This window comes from Seriola aureovittata, chromosome 6 (genome assembly GCF_021018895.1).
Source record: "Seriola aureovittata isolate HTS-2021-v1 ecotype China chromosome 6, ASM2101889v1, whole genome shotgun sequence".
NCBI lineage: Eukaryota > Metazoa > Chordata > Actinopteri > Carangiformes > Carangidae > Seriola > Seriola aureovittata.
Window position 1 is genome coordinate 3,152,624 of NC_079369.1, and position 14,892 is coordinate 3,167,515.

Consider the following 14,892-nt stretch of genomic DNA (forward strand, 5'->3'; position numbering starts at 1 on the left):
GCAAGTATGGATATTTATTTCAAATTTATATCAAAATACCCTTGGTATATTGCAACATATTTACAACACATTGTACAAAAATATGAAAATGCAAATGTTTCTGCTTTCTAACAATGAGGACTACGGAGAGTGGGCTACGGATAATGCACAATACACACATACTGTTTGAACTGAATTAATACAAACATTGATCTCGTTGGTGCAGCACCAGGCAATATTCACATCAGTACGATTTGTTCCATGATGAAAATCATGCATTTTCTTTAGGGAGACTTTCAAAACAAAAAGAACTATACAAATTTATACACATTTATATCATAGGTTTTGGCCAGTTATCAAATGAAATAAACCTCTACCAAAACATGGTTCATGAATTAAAAAAAAAATACTTGTGCTAGGCATCCACTGCATGAGCTAAAACCTGCTCTTATAATGCAATCCACCACTTTTGCACAGCAGTAAAACAAGAACAAAAAAAAAAAAGACCAAAACAAAAAACAAAACATCAGTCATTATATCTCTGTGCTGTAAAACACTGGGTAAAGAGCATTAGGTCTATATATGGCTACATCAAATGAGTGAACATCTGCCACTTCAGCCAAATACTTCACAACCTGACACAAAAAGTTGATGCATTGGTCTCACAACAGACATTAAAAAAAAAAGAAAAGAAAAATATAGAAGTTACAGCAGAAAACAAATTGCCCATCAACTGACATAATACTTCTGACAGGAAATGTTTGAAATGTATACAATCAATGCTGACTTACGCCACAAATGAAAAACCATTGACTAACTTGTACAACCATAAAGGTGAAAACTTAGAAGTATTACAAACTAAAATACATGTTTGCTATGGCCCATAGTAGAAATACAAGCTCTAATAAGCCCTTTAATGCAAGTTTTGTTTCCAGTCATGCTTTAACATGGGAATGCATCATGAACACTTAACAAAACCCTTAAAGCAATCTTGAAATCCTCAGCATTTCTTAAGTGCTCTCAAGAAATTAGAACATAATAAAATGCACCTTTGCCCAACACCATTCATTTCTCTGCGATAATGAGAACCAGACAACAATGAAAATAAGTGCATTTCTATGTGAATATGTATTTTGTTCTCAGCAGTATTCGCACTAATACCAGGTTTTCGAATGAAATGTTCCAATGGCAGGCATGAAATGGGAAATGGCAACATTGAGAACAAGACAGAGGTCGTCTTACTCTCCCTCCTCCTTGATGCGCTGCTGTTTGTTGCGGCGAGAATCCAGGTCAAAGGAAAAGTCGGACCACTCGTCGCGTGGCGGGAAGGAGATGGTCTGGCGCAGGGTGAAGCGTACGGCGTCGATGACGCGCTCGCCTCGGGCCTCAGAGGCGCCCACGCTGACGCTGGAGGCTCCACTGGTGGTGCGCACTATGTGGGGAGGTGGGGAAAAATCCATGGCCTGACGGTGCTCCATGATGCCCTTCCAGATGATGTGCTGGAACTCTGCAGGGATCTTCAGCCTGGACAGGTCCTATTGGTCATTACACAGGGGAGCGTTAGTATTCGCAGGGGGAGCCACTCTTCTCTCTAACCCATCAAATGACTCGAGTTGGATAGGCAAGGGCTCACCTCCATGTTATAGTTCTCAATCTGGTAGATGTTGGTTAGGCCCTGTGCTGTGAAGTAGTCCAAGCAGCCTGAGCAGCCCAGCCGTATAAGGAAGCTGAGGGAGGAACAGAGGAGACCAGGTTTACAGGTGGAACTACCAGACTCCTGTTCATCTCAGTAATGTTCATATTATATATTTTACAACACATACTGGCACTGGGTCTCTGCACTTATCAACAAATTCTACATTTGATTTTTAAGATGTGATTTAATACTGAACAAAGTTTTACTGGAAACATAAAGAAATCATCTGGTGTCTAAATATTTAGCATATAAAGCAAAACTTATCATAGATTTAAGATGACATGGAGAAAGTTACTTTTGAGCATAACATGGGAACTAATTCTGGGATACTACATTATTCTTTATTACTACATGTATTCTAAATGTGTTCTTTTAAGTTGAGGCAAATAATTTAATAAAATTCAAAAAATACACACAAATTTGTTGAATTCATTTAATAACTCGTTCAATGACTTGAAAATAATCACTGACTTTGTGAACATTTGATATCAAATAAATAAATGATATCAAATAATCATGAATAAATCAAAGTAAAAAAATATAAAGAACAAAATAGAGAACTCATTATTATGAAATGTTTTGTAGTCGTTTTATGGTTAATTTTCATTAATGAAACCTTTTCAAGGTTTGTTTTTATTTCATAATGGCATTTTTCCATCAAGTCTATGACAGTAGACTCGTCATCAGTGCCCGCCCCCTCTCTTTTAGCAAGCTCAACAACTGCCAGCTAACGAGCTAGCTCCTGTTGGCTACAACAACCGAAGAGACGGACTCACAGTGTAGAACAAAGACGCCACTGAGATAACTCATGCTAACTTTGGTAGCATGTGCAGCCTTCTTCAGCTAAATTAAAGGAGGTTAGTGATTGTGACTGTGTATTTTTTATTTACAGCAGCAGCTTCTCTGTTGTTACTCCTGCTAACAGGAGCTAATTTATGGCAGCAGTTGTTGAGGTTGCTAAACAGGACAGTGACTGGTGACAACACCACTGTCAGGAAAAATGCCATTATGAAATAAAAACAGGGGAATTTAAAAAAGTGTTTTACTAGAAAAATAAGAAAGAAATTAAGAATTATTATGATTTTTTTCTATTTTACTCTATTCAGTCACATAATTATTGATTTTATGATGTCGTATGTGTTTATTTATTTAATATTAAACACGTTGGGCCTCCATATGTTTGAAAGTAAATCTGCAATTTTCAAAATGAAAAAAAAAAAAAAAAGGTTGATGTTTTCCACCGTGGTTAATGAGGTACCTGGAGATGCTGCTGTCCATGGGGTATGGAGGAGGGGGGGTACAGTGGGAGGAAGGCACCAGGGGTAGCTGTGGCTGCAGTGCATGTGTGGGGCTCAGTGAACTCATGTCAGCGTTCATGGGGATGTGAGTGCCCATCATGGGAGTCACTGCAGAGACAAAAGGAGCTACCGTGAGCTTTCTTATACTCCTCTGGGATTTCCAGATTATGTAACGTCAACTTAAACATGTTTTTGGAGGGGGAGGGGGGCGCATGCAGAGGTTACTGTCGACATGACACATAGTGCATCATAACAAGTCCGGCGGGACAGTCTCGCAGAGATCACATTCTTTTTTGAGGGGGAAGCTTTCTGATGGACCGTGTCTGTGTCTGTGTGTGTGTGTGTGTGTGTGTGTGTGTGTGTGTTTGGGAGGAGGGGGGGGGTTTGTTCAGATCCCCTCCTGCCTGCCCGGACACGCTGTTCTTATACGGATACAATATGCCCCAGAGGGACGGGTCCACTGGAGGGGTAGGGGGGTACGGCCTGAGATAGACAGGAAGAGAAACAAAGGGCCACACTTACTGTCAGTCAGGCCTCCAGACATGCTGGATGGGGTGAGTGTGTTACGCTGCTGGGGGTTGATGAGCTGGCTGACAGAGGGCAGCTTGTTGACTTTTCCGTGAGTTGGGGAGCTGGAGCCATAGGAGGGCTGAGACGGCATCGAGGTCCTGGGGCAGGAGAGACGGGGTTACAGGTCATTACTACCATCATCTTTCAACATCGCTCAGCTTTGTGAACCGGCCCGGTCTGTGTCGGCCTTTTAATGTTAAATATAAATGAGACTTTCATTAAAAGGTCGTTGGTTCTGAACATAACCGATAAGAGACTATTACAGTAATTAACTGTCAGTTCTGAGGGTTTCCTCTTAATGCTGACCACATGTTTCTTTAATGAAATGGCAGAGCAGTAAAAGGACAGAGTTCAAGCAAAAAAAAAAAAAAGCCATTTATTATAATCTGACAGACAAAAGTGCAGCAGCCAAAAAAATAACAAAAAGATCTGTTTCAAACAGAATGGTGACAGAGTCAAATGCTCACATCTCTACATGACAAAGTGAACACCTGCAGTTTCTATTAAAAGACATTTTATTGAGGAAAGTTAAAAACAAACACACAAACTGTCCTGCAGTGACTTTATAAAACATGACCAGCATTAGCAAAAAGTTCTCTCAATAATAAAGTCTCTTCCCCCCAAAAGTCCCACAAGATAGATTCTGTGAGTCCAGCTCTCATGATGATGCAAAGGCGAAACACATTCAGTTGAACAAGCTCTTCATGTAGAAAAACAAACATTGAAGCTTGGTTCCTGGCCAACGTCAGCCAGAACAAAAGGCTGAACGTTTCACAAACAGACTCTATGCTACAGATACATGATAAAACAGGGATGACCTGAACAAAGTGAGGACGTCATCACAATAGGCAACCTCAAATATATCATTTCGATGGACAAAAATAATGCATGCAAAAATGATAATCTATGAATTTCAAGAAAAACTTCAGCAGAGCCAGTAGATAAACAAAGAACAACTTTGTCCAGCATGTAGGGCTACAACCTACACGCTGTCTTTAGTTTGCACAATCTCTGAACAGGAGAACAGGAGCTTCTCCCTGATTTTGCAGCAGCAAGCAACAGATCTTAGAAACAGAGAGTTTCAGTGTCACATCCTCAGTGCAGAATCCCAGGAAAGGCAGAAAGTTAGGAGATCAGAAAAATCAAAGTTGATAAAAAGGAGACAGAGAGGAGGTCCGTGTATCGAAGGAGGAGGAGGAGGAGGAGGAGGAATGTGGGGCAGAGGTTCAGGAGGAGCTGCAGCGCCGCCTCTGCTCTCCTGCAGGTTCCAGGAGCTGGCTACCAAGACGGGTTTTTATCAGACTGCAGGGGAGGAACCAGAAAGGAGAGAGAGAGAGGAGAAATAAGGGCTCACTGATGGAGGAGGAGAGAGGACTGACCCCAGAGAGGCCCAGAGGTTGAGAAAAGCAGCTCAATAAATGTTACAGGAAGAAAAACAACAGTGATGGAGAGAGATACACACACAAGGAACTGTGTGGGACAGACAGCTGGAATTTAACACTACGTCAATGTTCTGCACTAACACCACTGTCCAGAAGATGGCAGTATGCAGACACAGATCACAGCAGTTCAGTACTGGAATGTGATATTATAGCAGTGGGAGGAAAGAAAAGGTCTGAAACATTCACTGTTGACAGAACCTTTTATTTCAAAAGCTGTGAGGGAAACATTGGAGGAGTTAGAAATTACAGGAGAGAGTGACACGCTCTGTTGGCTGAGAGGATCTTACAAAGAAAAACAGGGAAAACATGCAAAGTAACCAAACACAAATATCTCAAAACAAATCCACTAAAATCTGAAATGAATCTTTATTTTGTTAAAGGTCTGTCTAGTGGTTGATTATTGGTGACATTTATATAACGACCAATATTTTAGTGCCTGTCACAAAGCAACAGGTAGCCAGTAACAACAACAACAAAGTCAAAAACAGCAAATGCTCGCACTATCTCACCTTGAGGCTGTCTGCCAGTCTCTTAATGGGAAATTATAACATAAGCAATAATTATCATCACAGGGCTGTCAAACTATCATTTACACCCATCTCTTCTTTTTAGCTTATAGTGAAATGGGCGTGGACGAGAAAAAGTTGGAGTCTGAGAAAGTTTTAATTATGCTGAAGTGAATAGCTGAGGCTAAGGCACGGATTTTGTTGGGTGCTGTTGTGCAAACCTGGCAGAGCACCCAAAGGCGTTACCACGAATCTTTGGAAGCTTCTCCTTAACAAAGCATAGCCAGGTACATTTGTCACGATTCATCAGCTTTGGCTCATATCCCATGAGAGAGCAGAGAGGGAAAAAAAAACAGCTCTACTTGATGCAAGGCTCACCCTCTAAAGTCGGCAGCACTGAGCAAATTCTAGGTAAATTCTCAGCTGCCGGGAAACACTGAACAACATCCATTTTAGAGAAACTATCATCAGCTTTTACTCCCTCGCTGCGATGCTTCAGTGAAAGCAATAAATAGAATCAAGAAATCTCATGCATAGCCTTTATCAGTGCAATCCACTTTTGCAGCTACAAGTCAGTCATGGTTAGTCAGTTAAATCGCTGCAGTTTATTCAAAAGAAAAACAATTTTGATCCAAAGTAAAAGCTTCAGTGCAAACAAACAAGCAATGTAGTCACAGCACAAGGGAACAAGCCCACTTGAATTTTAAGGGTGAACCTTGCAAGTAATGTAGGTCTGTCTTTCATATTGTGCCTGAGAACAAAAGCATTAACTTTATTAAAAATCTCTACTGGTACTCACTGTTTCTGAAGTAGATTTTGCTGCTGCTGCCGGTATGATTCTATGGTATGTTGCGGAAGAAACTGCATGAGTTCCAGAGACTCTTTGATTTTTACCAAAATCTCATAAATTTCACGACCTTTGATCTAGAAAGACAAAAAGAAAAGACGGCGGTCAGTAAGCAGGGCAAGACACGCTCACTCAGAACAATGTTTTAAAGCAGCTCCAGCCGCAAAATGACACTTACAGGCAAACAAAAAACCTCCTCATCTGTAGATCTTCTCTTCTTGATAGTGGACATCTGGATGCCATGGGAAACCTGGCGGAAGGCTGAAAAGAAGAGAGAAACACGTGAGTACAACTGCCATGTGCTGAGGAGTTAGCCTAAGCCAGAGCAGGAGGAAAACGAGCGGGGGAAAGTAGCAGAGAGATTGGCAGCATTCACTAAGCACCGAGTGTTAGCGAGTGCAGCGGTTGAGGGTCCTCGACACTGGCAGCATGTCAGGTAAGACCAAAGCTCGTCAGCCCATCACCAGCCCCACCGCTACTTACGGCGTTTCGTACCCTCACTGCTCTTTGTGGCGTCCGTTACGTGCTGCTTGCGGATGCTGTCCTCATCCGCCTTGCGGTCTCTGCCCGGGCAGGCGCAGATCCTGGCCTCGAAGCACCGGCGGCCTAATACCTGACCACTGGGAGAAGACAGGGACACACACCAGGCAGAACCTCGGTCACAAACAATCCACTGGCAAATACTGAGGATGAGGATGATGATGATGATGATGATGATAGCGTCTCTTACTCTCTGGTTTCCAGAGTGACGATGATGAGAATCGGGCGTCTGTTCATTCCACCCACGCAGCTCGAGTTGCACATGAAGTTGTACAAGATTGTGGTGAATTCTGTCCCCACCTGAGGAGGCGAGCGAATGAAGGTGAGTGACAACGCTCGGCGACACGGACAGAAAAACAGGTAGAAGAAATAAACTGGTTTGTAAAAGCCCCATTATTATTAACCTGGTTAGATCTTCAATAAAGAGGTTTCACCTGCAGAAATCTACCTGTGTTAACCCTGTTAAGTTACAACTGCATTACAATGGTTGCATTTTTCTTTTGCTTTTTGGCTCTTTTCTTTCATGACATATATAAAATATACATAGGCTTATGATTTCAGGTGTTCAATCCAGGGTTCAGGGTCCTTCCTGATAGCTGTCACATTTTATTAGCTTCTAACACACTGCCTTCTAAAGAGGAGTTCAAGCTTTAAAGGATATTTGAACTACAATTAAATGAGATCATATTAATCAGCTGATGCAACTTGGCTTTTAATGTTATGTCATAACTTTATGATCTACAGAATGGGTCTAAAATAGCAGCAAAATATAATAAAATATAGCAGAAAAATAACTGTTGGACAGAGGCTGGCAGGGAGATGAACTAGTTTTGTACTGAGGTGTTTTTGGGGGCAGCAGTTGCAGCGTGTCAGGACTGAGCAGCTGGACACGAGAGTCTGTCGCAGCTCTATCTGTCAGAGTCACAGTGAGGTGGTGAGGTGTCGCTGACTGAGCAGGGATGATAGACAGCTCACCTGGGGAGGTTCGTAAGGCACTAATACGCTCTGTCTTCCAGTGATGGAGTCCTCCACATACTGGGCATGGTTGTTTCCTTCCACGCGGATCAGATGGCTGGGAGGAGCGATCTGACCTGTAAAGCAACACGAGTCATGTCATTAAATGTGCAAAAACGATTACTGAAGTGAAACATGAGTGAGAGTACATTTTTTAAATTAATCAAGGGAACTGACCGTCATTGAACTCGCGGCTGAGCTCGTGGTTGGGGCAGCGTTTCACCACTTCGGTCACGTGTTCGGCTTTCTTGTAAACAGGCATGGCTCTGATAACAGCCCCCTGTGGGGGGGTGGTCAGGACTTTGATCTGAATGGGACATGTCTTGGCAATCTGGCAGTATAACTTCTTCAGGTCTGTTGAATACTGGAAAATAAAAAAAAACAAAAACAAGACAAAAGACAAAAAGTTTAGACTGTGCAGATAAACTGAAAAAGGGAAAAAATATTTGCATAAATATTATTCATGAGGCCTAAATTTTAAAAGCACAAATCGATCTGCCTAACACCTGTTGTCTGAGCTGGGCACTTCTGGTTTCCCCTGAAGCAAAAGGGGGTTAAAGACTAGACTGTGATTATGACCTACTTAAATAAACACACACACACACATTTTGGTTCTAAGAGTGTGTATTGGACAACCTCAAAGATGTCTCACGGACAGCCTCTGGGACTTCCGAGGAGCGCCATAAAATGGACCCCTCCAGCAGCAATTAAACTGGGCCTGGCTTTCATCTTCAAGGGAGGAGTGCTCTGCTAAAGCATATGATGGCCACTCATCATACAGAACAGGGCTTCTTAAGAGGCTGGCATGCTAACGCTGCATAAGGTGGAGTGCGCTTTATCTTGTGGGATACGAAGAAAATGGCTCATTTTAGCTGTTTAGCACAGGAGTGAAGGACTAATCACAGGAGTCTGATCCATCTGGTGCCAAAATGTGATGGTTGCTCTCACACGCTGGCTCACATTCAAGTTTGAAAGCCAAGAGTCATGAATAATGGATGTATGTTGATCCCTGGCACAGTTAGAATTGATAACCAGTAAGCCATCAGAAAGACTGAATTGTTACTAATAGGCAGAACCCAACTGTGTAAACAAACCATTCAAATCACTGCTGTGTAAGCAGAGCCTTAAATCCTCTGTGTGCAGAAGACAGTGGGTGGGGGTGGACGGTGGAGGGGAAAATTTTCCCTGTCAGGTTCATTTCTGAGAGAAGAAAAGTGAACATTGTGAAAACCGCTTGGGGTTGTGTTCGAGAACAATGCAACACAAAATTCCACCTCTATTAAGTTTGGTTCCAAAGAAAAGGAGCTCATTCCAGTACCTGTCTGCGCTGACTTTAAATATTACACAAGCTTGGCACAGACATTTTCTACTCTGCTCCCCAGGCACAACCTTTCCTTTCATCAGGACAAACCCAAAACAGTACCTTCTCGTCTCTCCTTCCCATAAACCCGCTCACAAACTACACACATTACTGCTGTGCAGAGCTGGGATCCACTAATACAGGCGAGTTAATAATAATAACCCAAATTCTCAGCTTCGTTCCTTTCCTCAAGTGACCTCATTATAGACTGTACATGCACAGGACGGCCTGACAACTCTACATAGTGCCACTGATAGAAAGATATGATAATATTAACTGTTAAACTTGTAAATAAAATAAAACCTGCATCAAGTGTTTTGATTTGCAATCTGTGCATAAATACATGTAGTTAACATGATATACTGACTGATGAGCACAGTTCAAGCTCTGGGACATGTATGTCAACACGAGGAGCGAGGTAAAAAAATCAAAGCAGCTTTCCAAAAGGTCTTAAAAAAAAAAGAAAAGAAAAAAAGTCTAGGATGAATGTTTGTAGTTGTCCCGTTGGTCCTAACCTGATACTCCCCGTACGCCTCTGTCAGTCAGCTAAATGAGGTGGAGAGGCCAAGCAGAGAGACGCAGGGTACGAGCAAAAGAGAAAGAGAGAGCAGAAGATTATGAAGCAAAGAGAAAGAGAGAAGTGCAGCGTAAAGGGTCAGTATGTAGTCTTCTGAATAATTACAGGGTGCTGGTTTTGTGTAGCTCAAGGCAAAAACAACACAACTCCAAACACCAAGATCTAATCAGAGATGTTAAAGGCAGAAAACCAAAGTTTGTGTAGATCATATCCTACTGTCTAACACGCACACACACACACACACACACACACACACACACACACACACACACACACACACACGCGCTCACACACGCTCACACACACACATGCACACACACATACAAAGAGAACCATCCCAGCCCTGAAGCTACAATCTTTGAGCACACAACTATGTGCTGCTGGTGCTGTGTTTGCTCAGCAGTGAGAGCAGGAGCTGCTGCTGATTGTTGAAAGCAGTGCCCGGCTAAAGCTAACACTGTTCAGGGTGGAGGACACCCGGTTGACTGATGGGATTCAGTGCCTCACACAGGGTGCGGTGCTCAGGTGTTAACATGTAATTATGAGTCTTTCATTGGTCACAATGTGAATTACACAGCCAAGGCACACAGAGTGCACAATACAGAGCTGCTTAATCACAATCGTTTGAAAAGAAAATTTGTTTTAGTGTTTGCAAGAACCACGTGACACATTGTTCAACTGGCACATGAGGCAGTGAAGCTTTAAAAAATAATGAATGACCTGCAGGAGCTGTATTTACAAACTTGACCTGCTGCGACTGCTGCTGTGCACCTCTGCTGGACAAAACACATGAACAGAGGTTGGTTGCCTCTGCAGTTTGTGAACCGCTGTAATAATGAAAATATGTTCTTAAAATAATCTTACTGTGTGCAACATATAATTTGTTCTGATGCTTGTACAGTGCTGCATGCGTGCAATTACTTTCTAACACATGCAGCACTCGAACACACAAACACACACTTCCCGTGCAGCGCAGGTTGAGGCAGGCCCACAGCTGTGGCGTTCTTTTCTCCCTGACAGGCGCTGCGGGCGCATGCAGAAGTCAAGTCCTGACAAACATCAGGCCTTAAACAAGCACTGTTTGGCGCCTCTGGTCTTGTCTTCTTCATTCCTGACATGTCATGTCACGCCTAGAGCTTCTCCCAAACCTGTTCAATTCAACAATAATGCAAAGGAGTTTTTCTCTCCTCCTGTTTTCTCTGAAACACAAGTAAAACGCCTACTTCCCAGGAGAAAATGAATATGTGGTAAATTAAAAGTTTGAGACGATAATCACCTCTCTCTAAAAATGATGAATGTTACATTGTCGTCATCAGCTCCAATCATGACCACCCAATCTCAGTGACACCTGCCCCAAGGTAAACCTGTACACTGACATGTAGCATCATGTTTATGAAGCCAGTGTCTAATATGTATCTGTCACTCTTAAGCTTAGCCAATCAAACTCTTCTTCACCACTGCTCTAAATGACTGTAACTCCAGCCGAGGTCATTGGATTTGAAACTGAAAATAAAAACCAACAGGTGGAAAGAACTGAAGAAAAAAAAACCCTGATTCTCCGAATTTAAAATGCAGAGCAGCTAAAGTTCGTCATATACTATCATACTGTTTTCACTAAAAAGAAAAACTACACCTTCATCACTTGGAAACTACGCTTGATCTACTTTTGCTTCGATGAAGTGTTAGAGCTGCAAACAGGTTTGTGTTTTTCTAAAGTTCAGTAATCACACAACAACGACTTCTGCAAACTCAGTGAGGATGTGGATCCAAAATCAGGGTGCTCATCTTGTCTTCGTGACAGCAGAATAGCTTTTTGTATTTCTATAACCACAGCATGATCCTGTTTTCTGCAGATCAGTAAATCACTGCAGCAGGTATCTGTATAAGGCAGTTTGTTAGGGGTAAAAAAATAAATATATCTTGTGATCTAAACTAAGAGAATGGGCTTTTCCACAACAATTATGGAGAAATCCCATAGCCCATATCATAAAAACCCTTTGACTCTGCCTTTTTAAAAAAAATTTCCCTTCTACCTTTTCCCATCTGTAGCTTTCAGGGCTTGTCTCCCTGTGATGGGCGAGTCGTGACAAGCTTCTTGACACAAACAAGTCTCAGCCCCATCTCGTGAGGCGTGGGACGGGCCCGCAGATGTTCCAGGGGCAAGCTGTGTCTTGCTGCCTTTCGCTAGAACACTCTTCTCTTTGAGCATTCAAGGGCTCTCCTCCTCCTCCTCCGGCGCAATGTGAGATGCAACCATCAAGCTTAACTCTCTCAAAAAGACAGAGCCCACTCCAAGAGCACAGGGTTCAGGAAAGAGGCACACAGTATTTACACAAGTATTATCTACAGGCCCTCAATCCATTACTGTAATCCCCCCGAGCTCTATAGCGTCCCACTGATAGCCCAAACCATGACATTCCTCTCCTTTGACTACTATATGTGGTGGCAGTTCATACACACGGCAAACACAACCAATCTTTTGCCTCACAATAGTTGCATCAATTGCCAACAATGGCTGCCTCTTTGCGACACTCCATTAATTTAGTGAAGCAAAGAAGATGAAACATCTGTAAACTGTGCGCTCATCTGACCTGGCCGATTGTTTTTCTCCCAACTAAATGATAAAGGAGGGAACAACGAGGAGACTGCAAGAGAGCCAACAAGGAAACTGTGTAGGAGCAGTTATGGGAAATGTTGACGTGTTGTACCTCTCTCTCTCTCTCTCTCTCTGTGTGTGTCACAGTCATCCTAGACAGGAAGAAGTTAAGGTGTGGGTTAAGGATTAGGTGTGTCTCCATAAGAACAGTCATCAAAAAGCACAGTACACAGTCCACTAAGTCCCGTGGAAGATCCCACAGGCCTTCAAAAGGGGGGCATTAGCAGATCTTTGCACAGAGCAAAGCTGTGGTGGTGACATCTTCAGTGGCTCTCTGCCATCAGTCCGTCAGTCCAGCAGTCGAGCTATCGGGTTGAGATTATGAGAGCTTTGAGAAAGATCTCCTGAGATCAGGTGAGGGAGCCTCCTTCAAGATGGGAACCAACACTGTAATCACTGTTCTTTAGAATAGCTGCTTGACTCTGACTCTCTATTGTGAAAGATCATCCGTGTCAGAAAACAAGGCGAAATTCTGACAAATACTCTTTGGTAACTGAAAGCACTTTTGTAGTGACGTAAAGTGTCACTGGTGGATGACGCACTGACGTCTAACCTGGCCAATAAGTGAGAAAACAAATCTGAGATAGTATTAATGCTGTTTCACTGTTATTAGATAAATCATGTTTCATAAACACGAACAAAGAAAATATAGAAACCAGTAAACCAAGCGTCTGTGACTCAGACTAATTAACACAACAAACTAACTTCATAATAAATGGTCTATTATTCAAAGGTGCATTAACTTCATTTCATAATGATGCTTGCACAGTGAACTCCCTTCAGATGGTTCAATAGTCTCATAAAGATTGGGAGCAGCTCAGGAAAATGACACTGTTTATCATAGTTAACAGATTTTTTCTCTTTATTTTTTTTAATTTAATTAATTTTCTTTTTGTTATATTTTTAGTTTTCACTTGTTTTTTTTATCTTCAAAGAAGAGAAGAAGATGCACATCACTCAGTGCTGTGATAATAGGTAACAGATCACTACTTTTCCATATTAAGTCAGACCAATCAAACCAGTCTTGCATCATGTGTTATGACTGTGGGACACACAGTCTGTTGCACTAAAAGTGTCTGTGATGTGGATGTGTCCTGAACCAGTGTGGCTCAGGCCCTTGGGGCGTGTCTCTCACAAACCACACTCTTAACAGCCCCACGGTTGCACATCAGACAAACACTTTTGTTTTTTGGACTGTGAAAATAAGAGGGATGAGTGAGGCAGTCTGGGAATTGGGTGAATGTCACAATCCCACACTTGGCGTGGCCAAGGACTAAGGTGAGATCGCAGAGCACTCCCTGAGTTCAGCCGGTTTAGTTGGAAGAAAGAGTGTATTAAAGTCGCTGCGTTGAGCTCAGCAGGTTTTTCAACAGTCCCTCTAGACACATTTGACATGTATGACTTGTGTTACACAAACAATAGACTTTTTCCAATGAACATTCCCAATGGAAATGTTGTCACCAAAGTTGCCACTTGACAATAATTCGCCATAATGCAGGTCCATTATGTAATGGCCGACATGTCACATGATGCTTCATAATTTTCACATCCTGATTCTGATTTGGTCAGCGACCCCTGTTGGCTGAAAGGCTCCATCCTGTCCCGTCTTTCTGATCAACAAATATCTCGAAAACAAAACGTCGCACACGGAGGGACAAAAACCCGTCACCCACGTCGTCCGCTCGGGTGCATTAATACACTGAAGTTTCCAGGGCTGTTACAGTGTCTGCACAGAGCTGTGCAGATTACACACGTAAACAACCAAGCAGGTGGGGCTCCCATGCAACAGCTGTCCCTATGCTTTGTCATGCATAATGACAGAGCAGGAGGAGCTGGTTGTGTGGGTTTACGGAGCATCACATGGTGACATCTAGCTGCACAGGGCATCACCACACCTGGACCAACTGTGAAGTCTGTTTACCTCTGTCATCAACAAAGTACCAGTGAACTTTGCCCAAGTTGTGCGTGAACTGGATTACGAAACAGTCACCAGGAGCCAAGTAAAAGTGTGTAAGAGGAATATATGGTATTTTATAATTTATAAAGCTAGGATTACATTTAAAAGATTAATAAGACTTTGGTTAATGTGACTGTCTCTCATAGTGGCAGTCTATATAGTGAGATCCTGCTGAGTTTCCTCTTCTTTCAGCGAGTGAAGTGTGATGTCTGAGTCTTACCAAGAAAGACCTGGGGTTCAGTCATGATTTGAAACTATACATCTCAAGTGGCATTCTTCCTCGCCAGATGTAGTTTTGTAACTCAGAACTTTCAAACGATGTGCACCCAAATCTGCCTAGAGCACAGATTGTCAGATAAGGAGTTCATGGGTAAAAGTGTCTCTTTATCCTCCAGGTCTGAAAAAACCACTGATTCACACGATGATGTTAAGATGACAGCTAGCACATTA

The 14,892-nt window shown here is 42.5% G+C and overlaps 1 protein-coding gene across 10 annotated transcripts in view; it reads right to left on the reverse strand.

Moving 5' to 3' along the window:
* tp63 (tumor protein p63) overlaps positions 1 to 14,892 on the reverse strand; it is a 50,174-nt gene continuing 35,282 nt past the window's right edge. For 6 of the 10 annotated variants that reach the window (XM_056377691.1, XM_056377687.1, XM_056377685.1 and 3 more), the window contains 10 exons: positions 8,070 to 8,256; positions 7,854 to 7,969; positions 7,069 to 7,178; positions 6,822 to 6,958; positions 6,517 to 6,599; positions 6,291 to 6,415; positions 3,496 to 3,641; positions 2,934 to 3,081; positions 1,613 to 1,706; positions 1 to 1,514 (listed from right to left, as the gene is read on the reverse strand). In XM_056377691.1, coding sequence (XP_056233666.1) covers positions 1,218 to 1,514; positions 1,613 to 1,706; positions 2,934 to 3,081; positions 3,496 to 3,641; positions 6,291 to 6,415; positions 6,517 to 6,599; positions 6,822 to 6,958; positions 7,069 to 7,178; positions 7,854 to 7,969; positions 8,070 to 8,256 — 1,443 coding nt within the window. In that variant the 3' untranslated portion in view covers positions 1 to 1,217. Of the gene's footprint in view, positions 1,515 to 1,612; positions 1,707 to 2,933; positions 3,082 to 3,495; positions 3,642 to 4,040; positions 4,846 to 6,290; positions 6,416 to 6,516; positions 6,600 to 6,821; positions 6,959 to 7,068; positions 7,179 to 7,853; positions 7,970 to 8,069; positions 8,257 to 14,892 lie in introns of those variants that run through there. The other 4 variants (XM_056377686.1, XM_056377693.1, XM_056377694.1 and 1 more) reach the window with 3 other exon arrangements.